Source organism: Rutilus rutilus (assembly GCF_951802725.1).
Source record: "Rutilus rutilus genome assembly, chromosome: 10".
In the NCBI taxonomy this organism is placed as follows: Eukaryota; Metazoa; Chordata; class Actinopteri; order Cypriniformes; family Leuciscidae; genus Rutilus; species Rutilus rutilus.
In genome coordinates, this window is record NC_140215.1 from 28,323,947 (window position 1) to 28,345,920 (window position 21,974).

At 35.9% G+C, this 21,974-nt stretch overlaps 1 protein-coding gene across 1 annotated transcript; it reads right to left on the minus strand.

Moving 5' to 3' along the window:
• Positions 1 to 736: 736 nt before the first annotated feature.
• slc37a1 (solute carrier family 37 member 1) lies at positions 737 to 21,814 on the minus strand. Its single transcript, XM_084422038.1, has 20 exons — positions 21,705 to 21,814; positions 20,965 to 21,263; positions 18,915 to 18,996; positions 16,825 to 16,927; positions 15,040 to 15,118; positions 13,900 to 14,035; positions 13,246 to 13,322; positions 12,870 to 13,036; positions 12,705 to 12,757; positions 9,227 to 9,304; positions 9,008 to 9,136; positions 8,834 to 8,924; positions 8,003 to 8,065; positions 7,575 to 7,660; positions 7,401 to 7,449; positions 5,898 to 5,971; positions 5,691 to 5,769; positions 5,477 to 5,574; positions 2,996 to 3,060; positions 737 to 2,871 (listed from the first exon to the last, which is right to left on the minus strand). Exons 2-20 carry the CDS (start codon positions 21,018 to 21,020, stop codon positions 2,856 to 2,858), a joined length of 1,581 nt encoding a protein of 526 aa, XP_084278164.1. The 5' UTR covers positions 21,021 to 21,263; positions 21,705 to 21,814; the 3' UTR covers positions 737 to 2,855.
• Between the last annotated feature and the right edge of the window lie 160 nt (positions 21,815 to 21,974).

Genomic DNA, 21,974 nt, shown 5'->3' on the forward strand with positions numbered 1-21,974 from the left:
TTCTGTTTCATGGCAGAGTTGCTGCTGTTCCTAAATGCTTCCACTTCGCCCCCTATACCTTCATTCACTATTCCCTACATTACTCCGCTAACACAGTCCACTTGAAGGAGTGAATGAAATCGAGTGAGTGAATTCGGACACTGAGTGCGCCGGAAGGGCTGCCGCTTTTGCATAGTTTTTGCTTGCGGTTTAAATAATAATTTGAGATTTAGCAAACTGGCAGCTCCAGTGGTGATGAAAAGATTTATCTTGAACTCAGTCATGGAAACTAGCATATATAAATCTTAATGAAACAACTTAATAATCAATCAAAAAGGAATTTATAGCCTACCCATGTGATATTACGCTGTACCCACATTGGACCAGTGGTTTGTAAAATGAATGGATGATTACGCTGCGGACGCAATCTTCTGGTCAGACGAGGGAATTCATTCGGCACGACTCTCACAGTGCATTATGGGTATTCCCTAATCGTTGAGCGTACACCGGTTGGACACTCGTTATTGCAGTGCATTGTGGGATTGAATGAGTGCACTCGGACACCACTACAAATAGCTGTTCCCTCAAAGTGCCCAATTTCAGACACAGCCGCAGACGGTGCATAGTTTTATACACCTGTGGCAATGGGTCTGATTGAAACACCTGAATTCAAGAATTAAGAGGTGTGTCCCAATCATTTTTATCTATAAAGTATGAGTGTATTTTTTTGCACCGTCACAAAAAAAGAAAGACTTCATGCCTTGTGTCTGCTTTATTCAAAATGTGTACACACAGCAACATAACACATAACTCCCAAATCTCTATTTGCTCCACAGGATTCTGTAAAGTAGCTGACAATAACTTAAAAATGAACACTCCAAAAGACACATCCCTATACAAAAAAAGCAAATAGAAAAAAGGCACAAAGTATTTGATCTCATTACATCAAGGTACTACCCATAAATTATACAGATACATTCAATCACCTAGAGTATGTTGTCCTATAAGGGCAAATGCACACGTGCTAAACGCAGGATTACGTAAGAGGTCCAGCTTTACAGCAAACATCTACATGTGCCTCTAGCTCTGCAGAACGACACAATCCCACAGTAACCCGAACATTCAAATAGACACTTTAAATATTTATAGCTGCAGAGGCAGGTGCGGGTCCTAAATGCGCACATACAATTACAGTCAAGGAGACTCTTTTGGTTCGCTCACACTGATTTATATCATACAGACTGATCTTGATGTGAACATTCTGAACCTGGCAACAGAAGCACTTTTAAAAATCGAACACTTTTTTATCCTACAGAGAAAACAAATGAAAACGTCGATATATATTGTATTATTCATATAGAACAGCTTGACTTTTGTTTGCATATGAATGTATAGTAACCAGTGGTCAGATAAAACCTAATTCCTAATCTTCTTTCATAATAACTCAAAACATAGTGATTATTCATTAAGTCACAGGTCAGCAGTTAAAGTCTCTAATACAGGGGTGTCCAAGCTCGGTCCTGGAGGGCCGCTGTCCTGCAGAGTTCAGCTCCAACCCCAATTAAACACACCTGAACCAATCAAGTTCCTCCTTGGGTTACTAGAAACTTCCAGTCAGGTGCTTTGAGGCAAGTTAGAGCTAAACTCTGCAGGACAGACGCAGGATTGGACACCCCTGCTCTAATACCCACAAAAAATAATAAATATATAAAAAAGAAAAATAATAATAATTTGTCATATGGCTGAATCACCTAGTGGATCTCCTATATACAAACACAGGATAAGAACCTTTGACGTCACCACAGTAAGACACAGAAAACGAAACAAAAAGATACAGAACCTCTAAAGGGACATGGCGATGGACATTTTTTTTGAGATGGGAAGAAAGAATTATATGTTAATATGTTTTGCATTCCCCGAGAAACTTTGCGTTCGTTAGCAAAACTTTCGAGGTCTTTGCGAGGTAACGCAACGTTTCTTGAAGGACGGCAACATTTTGCAAGCAAACGCAGCTTCTCGGGGAATGCAAAACTTTTGCTAGGGAACACAAAAGGCATTTTTCCATATTTTTTACCCACCACCATGTCTTATCAGGGGATTCGTAGACAGTTCAAATATATATATATATAAAAAAAAATTCTCAATGACTGACAAGATTGGCTTTGGTTCATAGAAAGGCAGATGAGAATAATAATATATTATAGATTTAGCATACATATATATACATACATACATACATACATAAACTGATAATCAGCTATACGCTCTATCGGGCTAGCTTATTAAACACGAGCAGAACAAATTTCGGTGTAAATATTTCTTAAACCATTCTTACATAAATTGCTGTGTTCACTTCATGCAAGAATGGATTTATGAACTGTTTACAGGGACATTTGTTCTGCGTGTTTAATGAAGGCACTGTGTGCCTGGCGGGGTCTAGGAGTAGAAATTTTACTGCATTTATTTAAAAAAATCCCCTTGTTAGCAACAAAGGGAGGCTACTTTTGGTTGTGAAATTGTGCATTATTTAACTGGAGGGATATTTAGGCTTGATCTCACAATGAGTCATGGTCATTTGTTTGGGCACAAAAGCAATTAGAGCTGCAAGGTCCAGACTGCATGTCCATGATGATCTCGAGGGAAAAATAATCTGTAAGAAAATATTTCCTCAAAGTTGCTTTGCTGTCACCCTAAATCAATGATTTTTTATATCTAAAAAAGGGTATAAAATGTCTCTTTGTATAGTCCATGGACTGGGGTTTCAGTCAAGTTTTGGTCCAGGGTAGGAAGTGGTCAGATAACAACTGGTGAGAGATGAACATTTGTATCCAGTGCTGCCCTTCACTGTTTCTCTCGCTCAGATAAGTGCAAAGTACTCAATGTTCCTTCATTCTAAAACACACAAAGGGGGAAAAAAAAAAGAAAGACTGTTATAATCAAAGATAGGAAGTCCATTGACTGTTTTGGTCATTGATTTGCAACTGTAATAAAAGTACAAGCTCAAAACAGCACTCACTCGACAGCGGCTCCTGGCCGGCTCCTATGAGAGCGAAGCTCCTTCATCACGAGTCTCAGCAAAAGCTGAAGAACATACAAACACAATTAGGGTTGTCAAAAGTGCAGATGCTTCGGTACCAAGCTGATATGAAAATATTAAAAGCATAATGATACCAGTCTTTCTACAGTACCGATAGTATAGTTAGATAAGAAGTACTGGGCCAATCAGGTACCCGCTAATAGGCGCAGCTTTCATTCAAACGCTCCTGTCTGTATTTGTGTAAGCACTCTGTGAAGAGCATCAAAGGTTTCTATTTGCTATGTGTTTTTGCAGCGTTGAGCACTGTAGCCAATTACAGACATGTTTGTTGTGCTAATGAATGCCAATCAGAGGCGTTTAAGCGAGACCGAATCTTCTCAATACGCCAGAGTTTGTTCGGCGTGAGCTCTGCATGCTCACAAATCATTTAGTTAATTTAGCTGATTTTCATGTTATTACTAGCTTTATTAGATTTTTTTAAATGTAATGTTTATTTAACTAAACAATATTTGAAGGCTACATACTAATATTTTAATGTATTATTTAATTAGGATCATTCTTAGCATTAAAAACTAATTTTATTTAATATATTTAAAGGTGCATTAGGCAACTTTTCATGTTAAAAATACCCGTTTTTCTAACCCATACATGCTTAAACAATTGCCTGATGGGCTGAATGATCCCTTCTATGATCACTGCGATTGCCTCTATAATCCTGTACAGTAAAATAAATAAGAGGGATTCGGGTCGGAATCGACTGGGCGTGACGTCATGCGCGTTCACGCTCACCTGGCTATGTCTGGCAGGTTTGTGTATTCGCCGCCATTATCCGCATCAGCGAAGACAACTCGAGCGACTTTTGCAAAAGTAGAAGATGGATTCAAAGAGACCGGCTTCTAGTTCATCCCAAACCCCAACGCAAACTCCATGTAACCGCGTGCACAACTCTGGTTGCAGTTTCGCGTGTCGCCAGAAGGGGGCATAGTTCTGCAAAAACTCAGAGACTTGCGCAATGCACCTTTAATATTCAAATAGTTTAATAAAAAAAATTTGTTACAAAAGTTTTTGCTATGGTACCAAAATTGGTACCAAGAACAGTATAATTTGACTGGTATTTTGGTACCGTGACAATCCTACAATTTATTATTTATTTATTTTTTGGATGTCATAACTATGTGAATTCTTCAATTAATGTATCACTTGTCTTTAACCTGTAAATGTTTTTATTTCATCAGAATGATATGAAACTTGATAAAGGTTTTGGCACTTGCTATGTAAAAAAAAAAGTCATGGACATGATTCAAAAAGGTTAAATGGTCCTGAAAAAACTAGTCACACTTGTGCTCTTCACAGTCAAAAATGACCACATTGGAGATGAATGGGAAACTAATTTTATCTAGTGAAACCGTTTGGGACAGAGCCCATACAAAATCTTACGGAAAGCTAATTTTTTCAGATATTAACCTCAAATTTGGAACACAACTTTAGTTTAGTTTAGACTAGTAAAGATTTAGGTCTTTGATTTTCTCCATTTTGTAAAATATATTTTCATATACAAATTTAAAATAGTATTTTTGTGCATTTTTCATAAACGTAAAATTCTAGAACTTTTTTTAAGTTCACATTTTAAAACTTTTTTCACTTCAGCAATAATATGCCAAGTGCCGTCATTAAAAAGAGACTGGGCTTAAACTGTCATAAATCTTGAATGCTTTGAAGAACAGACTTCAAAGAGTTGGAAATTCAATTTTCAGGTCTATAAATGGATTATAACAACTGCATAAATATAAGTTAGTAGAATAAAATTCCTTAAAAATACAAAATATAAAATAAAAAAACATTTAAACCTAAATTATGGTACATTCATTTCATTGAATTTTTTTTTTTTTTGTCATTTTTGCCTGCCACGTGAGCAGCACCGGAGGGTTAAATGTACACTGTGTTATCGGACTGTGTGTCAAGTATTGAATGAGTGAAATGAACTGCCAAGTGTACACTGCAAAACTTTACAGGAATAAATCAAGTTTATAATTCTGTTCTGTTCATGCTGCCATACAACAATTTATAGTGACCACATCTGCCAATCAAATAACTAGGAGCCCAATAAAGTTTAATCTTAATTAAACAGCTAAAAATAAAGATGCACAAAATTACACTGACATTATATTTTTCAGTTTGTTTACTTATTTTAATGACAACAGAAGCACCAGATGGACATATCAGCTTAGATAAGAGGGCCTTTGATTATTGTCTTGGACAAAGAAGTGAGAAAACAACTGGCCTGTTCCTCACATTGTGTGGCTCCTTGAAATGTACATGTGGCATACAAACTACTTTTAAGCTGTTTTTCAATTCCTTTAAGAGCTTGATAGACATGGACTCTATAAACAGTAGGTTCATCAAAATTTTGCTTTTGGCAAAAAAATTTGGCAAATTAAGTAAGCTTTTATTTAGACTCACCAAAAGTGCAAAAAAGTCTGCGGTCATGAGCATGTAAAAGACCTGATCCCAGCCATGTGCCGACAACAGCCCTGCCAGCAAAGGACCCACTGCAGCACCTGCAGAAGACGAAAGGCACAAGAGTGACCTCTCTCTGCTCTACATGAGACCGCTTCACAATAAAACATGAGTATGAACCGAGTGGCTGGAGATATGATAGTTATTAGGGTCTTACCGACAGATCCAGTGCCGTCTATAATAGCTGTAACTGTAGAGAGAGCCCTGGCATTGCCCTTCAGACTCTTGTGTGTGCCCTATAGAATTAAATCAAATAATCCATCAGAGAGAAACAGCATGTGGCACATGAATAAGCACAAGATTATGCAAGTGCATTTCCTAACTACACACACACACACACACACACACACACACACACACTCACCAAGTCAGCAGAGACAGCTGTTGTGATGAGAGAGTACGGCCCGTTGACTAAACCACCACACACCAGCAGCATACCTGCCAATTCAAATAACATACAAACATCAGAGCACTACACCATGCAATGACACACCAGAAAAAGGGGTCACTCTACAGAACAAATGGCTTTTTTCCATTTTGAAAAGATATATAAGGAAATGATGGCAAGAGGGTTGGCATAAGGCTTAATACATACTACATAATGTCATATACAAAACTATTTTGTATTTTATTTACATACACTACTATTCAAAATTTAAAGTTTGAGGGCATTATTCAACACTTATTCAGCAAGGATGCATTAAAACTGATCAAGTGACAGTAAAGATATTTATTATGTTATAAAAGGTTTCTATTTCAAATAAATGGCGCTCTTTCTGAACTTTATATTCATCAAAGAATCCAGAATTTGTTTTAAAAATATTACGCTTCCCACAAAACTATTAAGCAACATGGCTGTTTTCAACATTCATAATAGTCAGAAATGTTTCCTGAGCAGCAGATCAGCATATTAGAATGATTTTTGAAGGATCATGTGACACTGAAGACTGGAGTAATGATGATGAAAATTCTGCTTTGCATCACAGGAATAAATTACATTTTGACATATATTCAAATAGAAAACAGCTACTTTAAATTGTAACTAGAAAGTAAAGTTTATCGGGACAAAGCCTTGTCTGAAAGTTTGATCATAAGCTTCCTAGCATGTTTTATCATGTTGCTAGCAAGTTTTTATCTTGTTATCATGCCTTAACATGTCTTTAACTTGGTTTAGTTCACTGTTAGCATTTTTTTTTTTTTTTCGTTACTGGCATGATTTAGCATGTTGCTAACATGATCCTAACATGTGTTAACGTTTTGCTAGCATGTTTTAAAGCATTGCTAGCCTAAACCTATCATTTTTAAACTCATGGCTAGCTTGTTTGAGCATATTGTCCCAGGATAGTTGTTAAGCTTTTAGACAGCTTAAATACTCAATGAGAGTTATTGTATGAAACTCTATGAGAATTTGGGAATGTTCGGAAGTCCAGTACGGGAATTCTCAAAGTTGGATCGGTTAGCATCTCGAGTAAGAACAGTCTGAAGGTCTGACCTGAGTTCGGTGGTTGTAGCTTTAAAGCTCTTAGGAGAAGATAATGTTTAAAAATTAGTATCAGAACAAGAATCTTAAATAGTAGATCTGCATGTTGGATTTGTCAATCCATCATAATAATATATCATAAAATTAGCCTCTGTGAGCATTAGAGACTTCTTTCAAAAACATTAAAAAAACGTTTGAATGGTAGTGTCAGTGTGTATATACAAAGTTATCGAAATGTTTAATATTTACTACTTCAAATAATATAATAACACATAGCAAAGCTGGTATCAGCTATCATCTGTTAATCTCATTCATTCTCTCATTTGAATCAAAGCAAGAAGGGTTAAAAACCGCTCTTATGTAACTTTGAAGGATTTGATGTCTTACCAATAGTGGGACCCAAGCCAAACTGACTGATCATAGAGAAGCCGTAGAGCTATATATATATATATATAAAAAAAACAGAGACATTAACCACTGTCAATGGTGAGAGAAATGTGATGCAACAAAGGGCCTTTAAATGCACAAGCTCCGCTGTATTTGATCAACAGAATGACATACTGTGGGCGCTGCCAGCAGAAGCATCACAGCACAAGTGGTGGCCCTCTTTCCCATCTTATCAGAGATCACTCCAGCCAAGATCCCTCCTACACACACACACAAACACATAAACACTTAGATACAGAACGTGTTTTTGCATTCCTCCGCGCTGCTTTATTTGCACGGTTAGCAGTGGGCAGAACTGTTTGCCGTCATTAAAATATTTGAGTGATGAAGAAATAAATACAAAGCGGGACGTGTCCCAAACAAGTCAAGATGAGGAAGACCTTGTTTGGTCTGATATGGGTGTTATTAAACACATCCCAATTTGTTTTTTTAATAAGAAAGCAACAGATAAATGCTCACAGATGTGTGTATATCAACTACTACTGCCCACTCAAATTACTAAAACATAAAAAAAAAAAATAAAAAAAAAAAACTCTACATACCAACAATGCCACCCACATCAAATAGAGTTGAAAGGTCTCCGGCTCTCTTGGCATCTAGGTGAGCTGAAAAACAGGAAGTGCATTGTAGTCACTGATCCATATAGAGTGCTGCAGGGATGATGTATTTTAGCAGGCCGAAACATGGAAACGAGTTAGCATTTTAGCACTTACAAATCCATCATCACGAAGTCAATGGGTTATTTGAATGGGTTTTTGGTAAAATGCCTGAAATAAGGTCTGCAATTAACACAAGGTCTTTTACGGTTATTAACAAGAGGCTAAATGGAACCACAGAGGTTTTCAGGAACATTATACATCATCACACCGAACAGCTAAACTCATCTATTGAGTAGTCCACTTTCACAGCCTCGTTGCGTATATAATCGCTCTCTTGCTGACCATTCCAACTCGAACTTTCAGGGAAAATGTGTTTTTAAATAAAGAAACTTTAATGTAGTTTGTTTATAGCCTATGTTTAGCTTTTTTACAGCTGCCGATTGTATTTAGGCATCAAAATGTATACAAGTTGTGTTAATTTGTGAAGATTATCATGTTGAACAAAACTTTTTGTTGGTCACAGAGTTTATATTCTGCGATAATCCAAAAGTCAATGGAAAAGTCCTATTGGGTTTTGTCGAGGGTGATGCTAACTTGATGGTTGGCCTACAAAAATACGTCATCACTGCAGCAGTATATTAACCACCATCCCAAAACGTGCAAATATATACACAAAACACAGAAACCTCTACATCAAGAGAACCACAGAAATAAATAGAACAGAACAGACGAATGAAATGACTGATAAACGCTGATGTCATCAGTGAGAGTTACCTGCTTTAGTGATGTAGAGGGGCAGCCAGAAGAGGAACGTATAACTGACCAACTTGGCAAACAGCAGACAAAGAGAGAACTCCACCACTCCCTGCAAACACACAGCGGGAGAAACGTCAGTGACGCCGTAACACACGCTGACTGATGACGGACAGACGGATGGGCGACACTCACAGGAATGCGTAAAGCTCCCATGAAGCTGATGGGTGACGGTTCGGCCTCGCTCTTCACCACCACCACCTGCTGCACGGGAACACACACGCCAATGCTCTCCTGCCCCAGCAGAAGCTCTGTGTCCCAGCTCTGACAAACAGGAGGATCGGACAGTGAAAAAAGTAATACGTCTAAAGGAGCGTCACAGACAAATACACAGAGACAATGACGTGGACCAACCTGTGCTTTAGCTCCTGGCTTGCACTGCAAGTAAAGGTCTTTGTGTCCATTAACACCATTCCAGCTTTTATGAAGCTTCTGAAAAAAAAAAAAAAAAGAGCTCAGTGTCACATTTACAAAGAGAACAACACCTAAAGACAACAAAGGGAACACTATACAAAGGTGTATTCTGAATATATTCAATATATGAATTATTTTGTATTACTATAATAACACAAGACACGGGTAGTGACATGTAATTTTGGCGTCCACAAAAAAAAAAAAAATTCTCTCATTCATTCTCTCAAGCGATTATATATATAGAAAGTGATGACAGAATATTTTTAATTTGGGGGTGAACTATCCCTTTAATGGAGTTTTTTAATGAAATGATACTCTAAATAAGAAACTAAAACTGCCAGTAGGTGGAGGTAAAGTCTTAATGAGCAAGTTATTCATTCATTTGATTCATTCAAACGGCTAATTCATTCATAGAATGAAGTAAACGGCTCTCTGTATTTATCAATGGACGTGGATTCCTTCAGAAACAAAACAACGCTGTGTGTTCGGAGATGCACAACAGTTCTGCGCTGGCTTTATAGGTAATATTTTTGTTGGCGAAATTGAGCAAAAATAGACAATATTGTGTCTAAAAATATTAAAATTCTCGCTATTCGGGACAAAAACAGCACTTGAATTGTGTGATACTCGTTACTTGTGTGATTTTTGCTTGACTATAAAGTTCTGTTAGAGTATAGAAGAATATATAAAAGTGAATATATATGAAAATAATTCAAATGGAAATATACAGATACAACTTTGAATATGTAAAGGTAAATCATGAATATATAGATATAAATCTGAATATATGCAGTTATAGGTCTGAAAATATAAATGTTACTCCGAATATATAGTAATAAGTCTAAAGATATTCATACATTTTTATTAGGCATTTTGATAGACAAGCTCCTAATATTTAGAAGAAAATGAATATTTCTACTTTTAAATGTATTTGTCACAGGCTGAAGAAAATTGAAATCATAAAGTTGATTAAAAGTGGTGAAGAACTTATGATTACAGATGAAGTTACAAACACATTTACTTTCCTTACACAAATATAAAAAGGCTAAATTTTTGCATATATTTGCATCTGCTGTTAGTATTATTGACCCAATTCCCTCTTGCAGTGTTTTCTATTGTTTCTGTACACTCTAGAGGGCAAGACAAAATACTAGTGTATTACCTCCTAAATTGTAATTAATTAATCGCTATGAATATTTAAGAATCCTTTAGAAACAAACCAAGAGTCATTAGGGTAGACAATAACACAGAATCCAGAATTATGCGGCTGCAAGCTGCGAAGTGTTTGAAGTTGCACTTGAATATGATTAATTCCCCCTCCACAGTCAAAATGAGGAAAAGAGACGTCAATCTACATTTCCTCTTGCTGTCACCCCCTTCCTCCATCCCTAATGTCTCTGTTACTCCTGATTAGGCACACTCCTCTTGAATCTAAATCAATCTGATGAAGCGTTTCAGAAATGTGAACTCTCCGTGCTCGAAGAGCACCTCACGCTCTACTGAGACTGGCAGGTGTGCGCATCACAGGGCCGTTGTCATAGCGACTGCTTTCGAGCGTGAATGAGTCATGTTATCTAACCAACCTTGCCTCAGACTGCTGGGAAAATACATTAACTTATGTGAAGATGACATTGTTGATTACAAGGCATTGTCTGTTTGACTCTCTGCTGGGCTTTTTTTTTTTGTTCAGGTCAGAAGCAAAAATCAGATTTTTGAGTGTATCTGACTCAAATCAAGTTTCATCGTTTGTCAGCTGAACCGCAACAAAAATATGGAATCTGATATTTACAAGCCACAAATCACATCCACTGATTTTCTGGAATGAGTCTCACCAGGGGCCTGATGTATTTTACACTGCATAAATAAGGCAGATCTGTTTCCATTAAAAATATATAAACATCCTAAAATACATGTTTACCTTATAGGCGAAATTGCATAATTTTGATTTGTTTAAAACAATTCAAAATACTATTTGGCCAGCGGAAAAGAATGAGTATAACTCTTCTCTGAACATTATTTTATACAATTTTGATTGATTTATTCTAAAACAAGACAAGGATAGTGAATGATTTTTAAAGGTGCAGTGTGTAATATTTAGGAGGATCTGTTGACAGAAATGCAATATCATATACATAACTATGTTTTCAGTGATGTATAAAAAGACCTTACTTAATGAACAGTTACATTTTTATTACATTTCTATCTACATACACCGCGGGTCCCCTTACATTGAAATGCGCCGACATGTTTCTACAGTAGCCCTAAATGGACAAACGCGTTTCGTCACATGTTGTTCTTTGTTCAAAGAAGCTAGCTAAAGTTAGCGAATAAAACACTGACACAATGATGAACAGGTAACAATAATATTCGCAATAACATATCATTTTACTGAATAATTAAGTAAACCTAATTTATCTTTGTAAAGAAACCTCATAGCTTAACTGGCTACTCTCTGCTGTCTCAGACGACACATCTTATCCTGTCGGACACCGTGAAGGTCCTTGCACACTGACTGAGTCCGAAATTTTCGCATGCGGTTTTTCGTATTAGTGATTCGGTGGCTTCAAAATGCTTGCTACAGCAATTCGTAACCTCACCACTAGATGCCACTTTAAAAAAATAAATAAATAAAAACACTGCACCTTTAAATTATTTTTTTTAAAGGGAATTGTGCACTGGTTCTGGTGTATGCATGGATTATACATCTGAAAGATGCAAATTCTGTCATTTTGAGATGAAATCTACATAAAGTTTTATATATGAGGCCCCAGATGTTGATAAAACAAAAACAGATCCCCACGTCTGTAAAATTACAGTGTGGACTTGTCATTCCTGAGAGACCGGATTTGAAACCCACATTGGATTTGTGTAAACAAATCCTTGAAGTAAACGACTGTTTAAAAGTTTGGGGTAAAATGAAATGTTTTTGAAATAAGTCTCTTATAAGGCTACTTTTATTTGATCAAAAATACAGTAAAACTAAGAATATTTTGAAATATAAAAAAATTCTATTTTAATATATTTTAAAATGTAACTTTATGATGGCAAAGCTGAATTTTCATCATCATTACTCCAGTCTTCAATGTCACATGATCCTTCAGAAATCAATCTAATATGCTTATTTGGAGCTCAAGAAACACTTATTAATTATCAATTATCAATGTTGAAAACAGTTGTGCTCAATATTTTTGTGGAAAACATGATTTTTTTAAATTATTCTTTTCAGGATTCTCTGATGAATAGAAAGTTCAAAAGAACAGCATTTATTTGAATTTCTGAAACATTAGAGATGTCTGTACTTTCATTTTTGGACAATTTAATGCATCCCCGTTGAATGAAAGTATTTATTTAAAAATAAATAATAATTTAAATCGCACTGACCACAAACTTCACAGCAATGTGACAGGAAATGACTAACCTGATTGCTTGGAGCCGAGCTCTGGGCACTGGCGGTCTTCAGATCATTAGGGTCTGGAGATACAGAAGCGTTCGCATCAAAAACCCATCAGCCATCTCCAACAGTGCTTTGTGACAAATTTGCTTCCAAACACACATAAATAAGCCAGAGGTCATATTCACTTACGCTCTATTAGAAAGAAGAAGCAGACGACCCCCATGACAGCGATGATAACTCCAGGGACGATGAAGGACATTCCCCAGTTAGAGGAGACATAATATCCGGCAATCAGCGAACCCAGAATGTTTCCCACCGATGTGTGAGAGTTCCACAGACCCATGATGAGGCCTCTCCTGATACCACAACAAAACAAAACACATTATATAACATTTCATTTTGTGGTAATAAGAGATCTGTTACAATTTTGGAGTGTGTAAAGAGCAGCAAAGAGGATAAGCATTCCCTCATCTTGAGCGTCTGAGATAAACGAAAACACTGCATCCTCGTGTTCAGACAGATTTATCGAGTTTATAATGTTAGTGGAAAATGTAATGCCTCATACCTGCCCTTGCCAAACCAGTTGCCAATGCAAGTCACGACACTTGGCCAACCAGTGGTCTGAACCAATCCATTGGCCACCTACAGAAAGAAAAAAGAAAGAAAAGAAAAAAAAGAGGAGAGAATGCTGAATGAAACCTGACCAAAATGGTTCATAAATAATAATTGCCGTTTACATACACTACCATTCAAAGTCTGAGGTCAGATTTGTTTTTCCAAAGAAATGAACACTTTTATTCAGCAAGGTAATTTATTTATAGATAATTTGATCAAAAGTGACAGTAAAAACATTTATTATGTTACAAAATTTCTATTTCAAACAAATGCTGTTTGTTTAAACTTTCTATTCATTAAAGAATCCTGAAAAAAATGTATCACGTTTCTACAAATATATTAAGTATTTGTGTTCAACATTGATAATAATCAGAAATGTTTCTTAAGCAGCAAATCAGAATATTAGAATGATTTCTGAAGGATCATGTGACACTGAAGACTGGAGTAATGATGATTTCAGCTTTGCATGACAGGAATAAATGATATTTTAAAATATATCAAAATATATAATAGTTTTTTTACACAATTATGCTGTTTTTACTGTATTTTTGATCAAATAAATGCAGTCTTGGTGAGCATGTGAGACTTCATGTATTACACCAACCTGAACAAATATATAGAAGCCAAGGCTGTGGATGTCGTAGATGTATCCCAGTCCAAACAGACAGGTGAAAAGACCACTGGTCAACATGCCCACAGTCAGGTACAGGCGAATGGGCAAACGCTCTCCAATGATTCCACTGAAAACATTGTATTAAATGTCACTGCAGACATTAGAATGTTGGCAGCCAACAATAAACATATCACTGTTGTTAGATGAGTTCAACTTCTCAAGATAAGACCAAAAACCAATGACATTAGAATAATTCAGAGCGTTAGGGTGTTTTAAATAATAGCATCTTCAGATTTAAACTTGAGAAGCAAAAACGGTGTTCAAGTTGTAAATTCATTCTGGTGAGTCAGTTCAAACTGCTTCAGTAAATCTATTCAAAACTTTGATTTAATAATGGATTTTTATGTGTAAAAATATTTTTGTAAAAATATACATTGATAAATATTGCTGTTTATTACTATTTCATTATAATCCTTCTTTAAAAGTGCTGTAAGCGATTTAAGAAACGCTGTTGAAAGTGGATCGGACCGAGCGCCACAACACACTTGTAGCCAATCAGCAGTAGGGGGCGTGTCCACTCATGATGGGGGAGGAGAGAGAGAGAGAGAGAGAGAGAGCAAGAGGGTGATTTGAAGAAAGACTGTAGAAAGAGAGATGGCTGAGAGACATTACAAAAGAGAAAAGCTCAGAGGAATATCACTGGAAAATGAAGGGATATGATCAGCCCAGAGCTTAAGGATCCATGTTAATATTAGAAAAGCTTTTCGGCGCTGAAGAGATCTGAGCATGAAGACCTGAAAACAGATGCAGAGGTTGCATTGTTTCAGCTCCATACGTGAGTAACATTGATTTTGGACAGTTTTGAGTGTCATTAGAGTACACTCTTGTGTATGTTAATTTTTTGTTCTTCCTTGTCGTTCACTCGCCATCTTTGCTTTATTTTCCGCAAAGCATTCACTCTTGCATTGCGTGTTTGTGTCGATAAAAGGTTTCATTAAAAACACCTTCATTTGCCATCCGAAGATAAACAAAAGTCTTATGGGTTTAAAAAAAAAAAAAAAAAAAAACACACTTTTAAGTCATTTTAAAGCAAATACATAAATATTAGAGTATTTTAGTATATGTTCTTACCTGAGATACATGCCTATGGCATAAGCACACAGGAAAGAATAATCCATTGCTCCGAGCAACTGCTTATAGTTGTTTCTGTCTATTGGGATTGAAACACAGAGATGCCAAACATTTAATGCACTGACTGAAAGTGATACAGTGAGGAAATTAAGTATTTGAACACCCTGCTATTTTGCAAGTTTTCCCACTTAGAAATCATGGAGGGGTCTGAAATTGTCATCGTAGGTGCATGTCCACTGTGAGAGACATAATCTAAAAAAAAAAATCCAGAAATCACAATGTATGATTTTTTTAACTATTTATTTGTATGATACAGCTGCAAATAAGTATTTGAACACCTGTCTATCAGCTAGAATTCTGACCCTCAAAGACCTGTTAGTCTGCCTTTAAAATGTCCACCTCCACTCCATTTATTATCCTAAATTAGATGCACCTGTTTGAGGTCGTTAGCTGCATAAAGACACCTGTCCACCCCATACAATCAGTAAGAATCCAACTACTAACATGGCCAAGACCAAAGAGCTGTCCAAAGACACTAGAGACAAAATTGTACACCTCCACAAGGCTGGAAAGGGCTACGGGGAAATTGCCAAGCAGCTTGGTGAAAAAAGGTCCACTGTTGGAGCAATCATTAGAAAATGGAAGAAGCTAAACATGACTGTCAATCTCCCTCGGACTGGGGCTCCATGCAAGATCTCACCTCGTGGGGTCTCAATGATCCTAAGAAAGGTGAGAAATCAGCCCAGAACTACACGGGAGGAGCTGGTCAATGACCTGAAAAGAGCTGGGACCACCGTTTCCAAGGTTACTGTTGGTAATACACTAAGACGTCATGGTTTGAAATCATGCATGGCACGGAAGGTTCCCCTGCTTAAACCAGCACATGTCAAGGCCCGTCTTAAGTTTGCCAATGACCATTTGGATGATCCAGAGGAGTCATGGGAGAAAGTCATGTGGTCAGATGAGACCAAAATAGAACTTTTTGGTCATAATTCCACTAAACGTGTTTGGAGGAAGAAGAATGATGAGTACCATCCCAAGAACACCATCCCTACTGTGAAGCATGGGGGTGGTAGCATCATGCTTTGGGGGTGTTTTTCTGCACATGGGACATGGCGACTGCACTGTATTAAGGAGAGGATGACCGGGGCCATGTATTGCGAGATTTTGGGGAACAACCTCCTTCCCTCAGTTAGAGCATTGAAAATGGGTCGAGGCTGGGTCTTCCAACATGACAATGACCCGAAGCACACAGCCAGGATAACCAAGGAGTGGCTCTGTAAGAAGCATATCAAGGTTCTGGCGTGGCCTAGCCAGTCTCCAGACCTAAACCCAATAGAGAATCTTTGGAGGGAGCTCAAACTCCGTGTTTCTCAGCGACAGCCCAGAAAACTGACTGATCTAGAGAAGATCTGTGTGGAGGAGTGGGCCAAAATCCCTCCTGCAGTGTGTGCAAACCTGGTGAAAAACTACAGGAAACGTTTGACCTCTGTAATTGCAAACAAAGGCTACTGTACCAAATATTAACATTGATTTTCTCAGGTGTTCAAATACTTATTTGCAGCTGTATCATACAAATAAATAGTTAAAAAATCATACATTGTGATTTCTGGATTTTTTTTTTTAGATTATGTCTCTCACAGTGGACATGCACCTACGATGACAATTTCAGACCCCTCCATGATTTCTAAGTGGGAGAACTTGCAAAATAGCAGGGTGTTCAAATACTTATTTTCCTCACTGTAGAAACAGATATTGCTTGAATCTATTCTAATCTAATGTTACCGAATGGTTTCCAGCTGCAGTCTAGTTCTGTGTGAAGTCTAGCCTGCCGGCCGCTCTCTGTGGGGACCTCCATGATGTGAGAGCAGTTCTTATGCAGCTCACTCTATACACACACATACAGTTCAACATGGTTAGATGGCTGAGTGCCACACACTTCTGGATTCCAGTAAGCACAAGGAGTGCCGATAATAGCTAGTACAAATTTTGAAAATGCCACCTCTGAGCAATATAATGTTGTCTGTACGGTTTATCCAGAAATGAAAAAACAACAACAACTGAATTCTGGTTCTTATTTCAGTTCTGTTCTATCTATAGGCTAGTTTATTTAAAATAATAATAATAATAATATAAAATAAACTAATAAATAAATAACATTAAGAAAAGATGCAAAAAAATAAGTTAGATTTTTTTTTTATCTGTATAGCGCTTTTTATAATACACATTGTTTCAAAGCAGCTTAACAGAAAATCATGATTTTATCTTCTTGCCAGTGTTATTTTAGTATTTATTATAGTTTTATTCATATTTTGAATTAGCTTTTATATTAATAATTTAAACCTTCGTGTTAATTTTAGTAATTTTGTTATGTGCTTTTGTCTTTTTATTTTTTATAATTTATTTTTTTATATTACTATTTATGTCATTTGTTTGTATTTTATTTTTAAAAGGGTTTATAATTTTAGTTATTTATTTCCAGTAATTAATTTTATTGCTTGATCTTACACTTATTTAAGCTTTTTGCTGTTGAGTAGTTGATACTAATACTTGAATATAACTTGAATATTAGTTGAACTAATATTGATATTTTTGTATTTCAGAATTATTTAAATTACATAAATATTTTAATAGTTATAGTTCACGATAATAACCCTGCTTCATGCCTTATTGTCACATTTTGCAGTTTAGATTGGGCGATAATAATTTGCATTTCGCAACAATACAAGCAATCAAACAGTTAAGATCTGCTATAAAGCGTATTTATAATGTATGTATATGTATATATATATATATGTGTGTGTGTGTGTGTGTGTGTGTGTGTGTGTATGTGTATGTGTATATATATATATAGTACCAGTCAAAAGTTTGGAAACATTACTATTTTTAATGTTTTTGAAAGAAGTCTCTTATGCTCATCAAGCCTGCAGTTAAAAAAAAAAACAAAAAAAACAAAAAAAAAACAGTAATATTATGAAATATTATTACAATTTAAAATAATGGTTCTCTTTTTTAATATATTTTAAAATGTAATTTATTTTTGTGATGCAAAGCTGAATTTTCATCAGCAAGTACTCCAGTCTTAGGTGTCTTATGATCCTTCAGAAATCATTCTAATATGCTGATTTGATACTCAGTTATTATCAATGATGGAAACAGTTGTGCTGTTTAATATATTTTTTTGGAATACTTTTTTCAGGATTCATTGATGAGTAAAACGTTAACAGCATTTATTCATAAAAACAGCATTTATTCAAAATAAAAACATTTCTAACAATATAAATCGTTACCATCACCTTTTATAAATTTAACGCATCCTTGTTGAATTAAAGTACTAATTTCTTTAAAAAAAAAAGAGTTATTGTTCCCAAACTTTTGAACGGTAGTGTATATTGTTACAAAAGATTTCTATTCTAAATAAATATAGTTCTTTTTATCTTTTTATTCATCAAATAATCCTGAAAAAAGTATCTCAGGTTATAAAAAAAATATTAAGCAGCACAACTGTTTCCAACATTGATCATAAATCATCATATTAGAATGATTTCTGAAGGATCATAAGACACCAAAGACTGGAGTACTTGCTGATGAAAATTCAGCTTTGCATCACAAAAATAAATTACATTTTAAAGTATATTAAAAACGAGAACCATTATTTTAAATTGTAATAATATATATATATATATATATTTTTTTTTTTTTAACTGCAGGCTTGATGAGCATAAGAGACTTCTTTCAAAAACATTAAAAATAGTAATGTTTCCAAACTTTTGACTGGTACTGTATATATATATATATATATGGTAGTAGATGAGTCAGTGATTGGGCACGTGTTCTTTTAAAGGGTTTGTTCAATGTGACAGGGGTCGTGCTACCTTGACAATGCTGATGGGCTTCCTGGAGAGATGGAAGCTTGTGTAGAGCAGGAAAGTGAGAGCAAACGTGAAGGCCTTGTACCTGTGTAAACACAGCAAAGGTCAATAAGGAAAAGGAAATAGGGACATTTTACAGTGAAATTTCATTTCATGACATTTGAGATAGACTGCATCCAAAACTAATGACATTCCCACCCACTGTTCAGTTACGCAAACAACTGTTTAACTAGCAAACAAATCAGAAGTTAAAGGGAGACAGTCTTACTATTGCTTAATGTCAAACTAAGAAGGGCAAAGCAACCAAGTCTTTTATCAACTCCATTACTATTTTACAGTCTTGCTTGGATCAGGTTTAGACACTTACAGCAGCTTTTTGGCTTATTTATTTGTGTTTAATTGATATTTTCTTCACGCCAAGGTTCATCATGGATTTAGAAGACTTGAAATGTAGTTGCAACGTTTTTATAGTCAGTAGAACGTCTAAAGTGGACTATCGAAATAGAGTGCTACCGATTCGTCAAAAAAAAATCTCTTTTTGTCACTATTCAAATAGAATTATATGAAATAACAAATAACCACATATTATAAATAACAGCACAGAAGTAAAATGAGTAGTGTGATGGCATTGTGAAGTCTCAGATTAGGATGTGAAAGTGATATCAGTATAACAAAATGGTTTGATGATAATTAGAACTTTAAATACACAATGTAAAAAATATCCTGCTAAATTATGGAAAAAAAAATGGCAGCTCTGAATGCCAGAATTCACTTTAAAAAATACTGACAATGTTCATGTTTTTAGGGCATATCTTTATATTTACTATATATATATATATTTATTTATGATGTTATGTTAAAGGGATAGTTCACCCAAAAATTTAAATATTGTCATAATTTGCTCACCCTCATGTTGTTCCAATCCAAACCTGTATGAGTTTCTTTCTTCTGAACACAATAGAAGATATTTTGAAGAATGTTGGTAATTCAACTGTTTGACTACCAACATATTTCTAAATATCTTCTATTGTGTTCAGCAGAAGAAAGAAACTCATACAGGTTTGGAACAACTTGAGGGCGAACTATCCCTTTAATACACCAATCTACCTAAATCAGCTATTTATTTATTTTTACCTTAGAACGTACGGTAACCACCATGAGAAAAATAAGAGAAAAAAAAAATCACTATTTATATAAAATATATTCATATGTGATGTGTCATGCAGGGAGCTTTAGAAATGTCCTTATACTTTTTTTTCGACAGAACAGTAGACAGGAATGTAAACACACCTAATCTATCCTGTGTGTCCCTTTTATAGAACTCACTAAACCTGATTTTTCACAATCAATCCTGAAATGGAGTAGATGACGCAGATATGCAATGGAACACAGATAAGACGTGCTCAAATACAGAGAGGCGTGTATATATGTACATACAAGTAATTCAGCTACCATGATCAACAGAAAGACTGACGTCTTAGTTTGGTACAGAATGCATGTACCAAATGCTAATGTCTGCTTAGCAGGCCCAGAGAAAATTGCAGATTCTTCTCACATTTTTGTGGAAAAACTGGTGGAACATGTTGAACTTTTTACTGACAGAAATCAGTCAAATTTGCCAATATGAAATCAAATTTGACTATTCTTATTTATTAGAAATGATTTATCCACGGACTCATGTTATCCAAAACTCATGTGCCCTTGTAATCTTTAATTAAAATAACAGCGGCATCTCTTCTCTTCTCTAATGATGTGAGGGCGAGACAACCTGTCACTCACATGAGAGCGACCAAACCACAACCATCTAATCAATTTCCGATAAACAAACAAAACAAAAAAAATTCTTGTTCGAGAAGCCGTTTTACTTGTACATTTGTCACAATAGGGAAGAAAAGACCTGTTGAAACTTAGGTTTCATGTGTAATAAACAAACATGCAAAGACTGGAACTGTAAAATTATAATGACAGACATTAGATCTCTGTGGGAAAAATGGGCTTGCTGATCATCAATCCCAAATACACATGCAGATATTGATAAAAGAGATAAACTCACCACTGGTCTCTATTGAAGGAGGCCAGGAAGCGGATGCCAGGTGGGACTGGTGCCATGCTTGTGTATATTTGTGTGTGTATGAGTGTAATACAGCTGCTTAGTAAATCTCATAAAGATGTTAGGCAGGATGCCTGAAGACAAATGGTCACAAGATCCATCTCTGAGCAGAAGGACCTTGGTATGTGATCAGAAAGACACAAGAGCCCATTATGAAGATTTGAAGAGTCGCGTCCGTAGTCTTATATCCCCCCCAAAAAATGAAGAAAGAATGAAAGACTGAAAGAGAAGGAGCCGTTTTCCTGAAAGAGAAGTGAACAAACTATCGTTAAAAAAATAACATGTTCATTCTACTGCACATTTACAGCACATTAACAGCAGCCCTCTCATCTTTAAGAAATGACAGTGTTTGAGCTGTCAAAGCGCCTGAAATGACGTCACGTGACTCGTAACGTGGTTGCTACTGTACAACCAGAACCGGCGTCTATGATCAGAGACCGACATCAAAACCCTCTGATACTGGGTTAAACTAAAACTAAACCAGGTCATAAACACTCAATAACATTCTGAATAGATGTACTACATACATATAATTTAGTGTGATCTCTCGCATCCTCTGTAATAGGTCGTTGGAAGAACACGTATTAATAGGATGTGATTGATAACATGCCGAGAGACCATTTGTCAAAAAATATAAAAGCACATATAATTGATGTAATTTAAAACAGCCCTGGAGGTCTTACCGTATCAACCGACTCTCTCCGTTCAGCGTTGTCTCTAGCGACCGTCTCTTTCACTTCCTCATTCAGTCCGGTGGGGCGCTGATGATGATGATGACAATGACGACAACAAGAGCAGCGTGAAACACGAAACAACGCGAGACTTCAGAACTAAAATATTTCAAAATAAAAGACTCTATCCATGCAGTACCAAGTCAAACATTTAAATTCAGTTATTTACTTTTTAAAATTAAACACATAAAAAAATGTCTTTGAATGAGCCATTGCAAACTA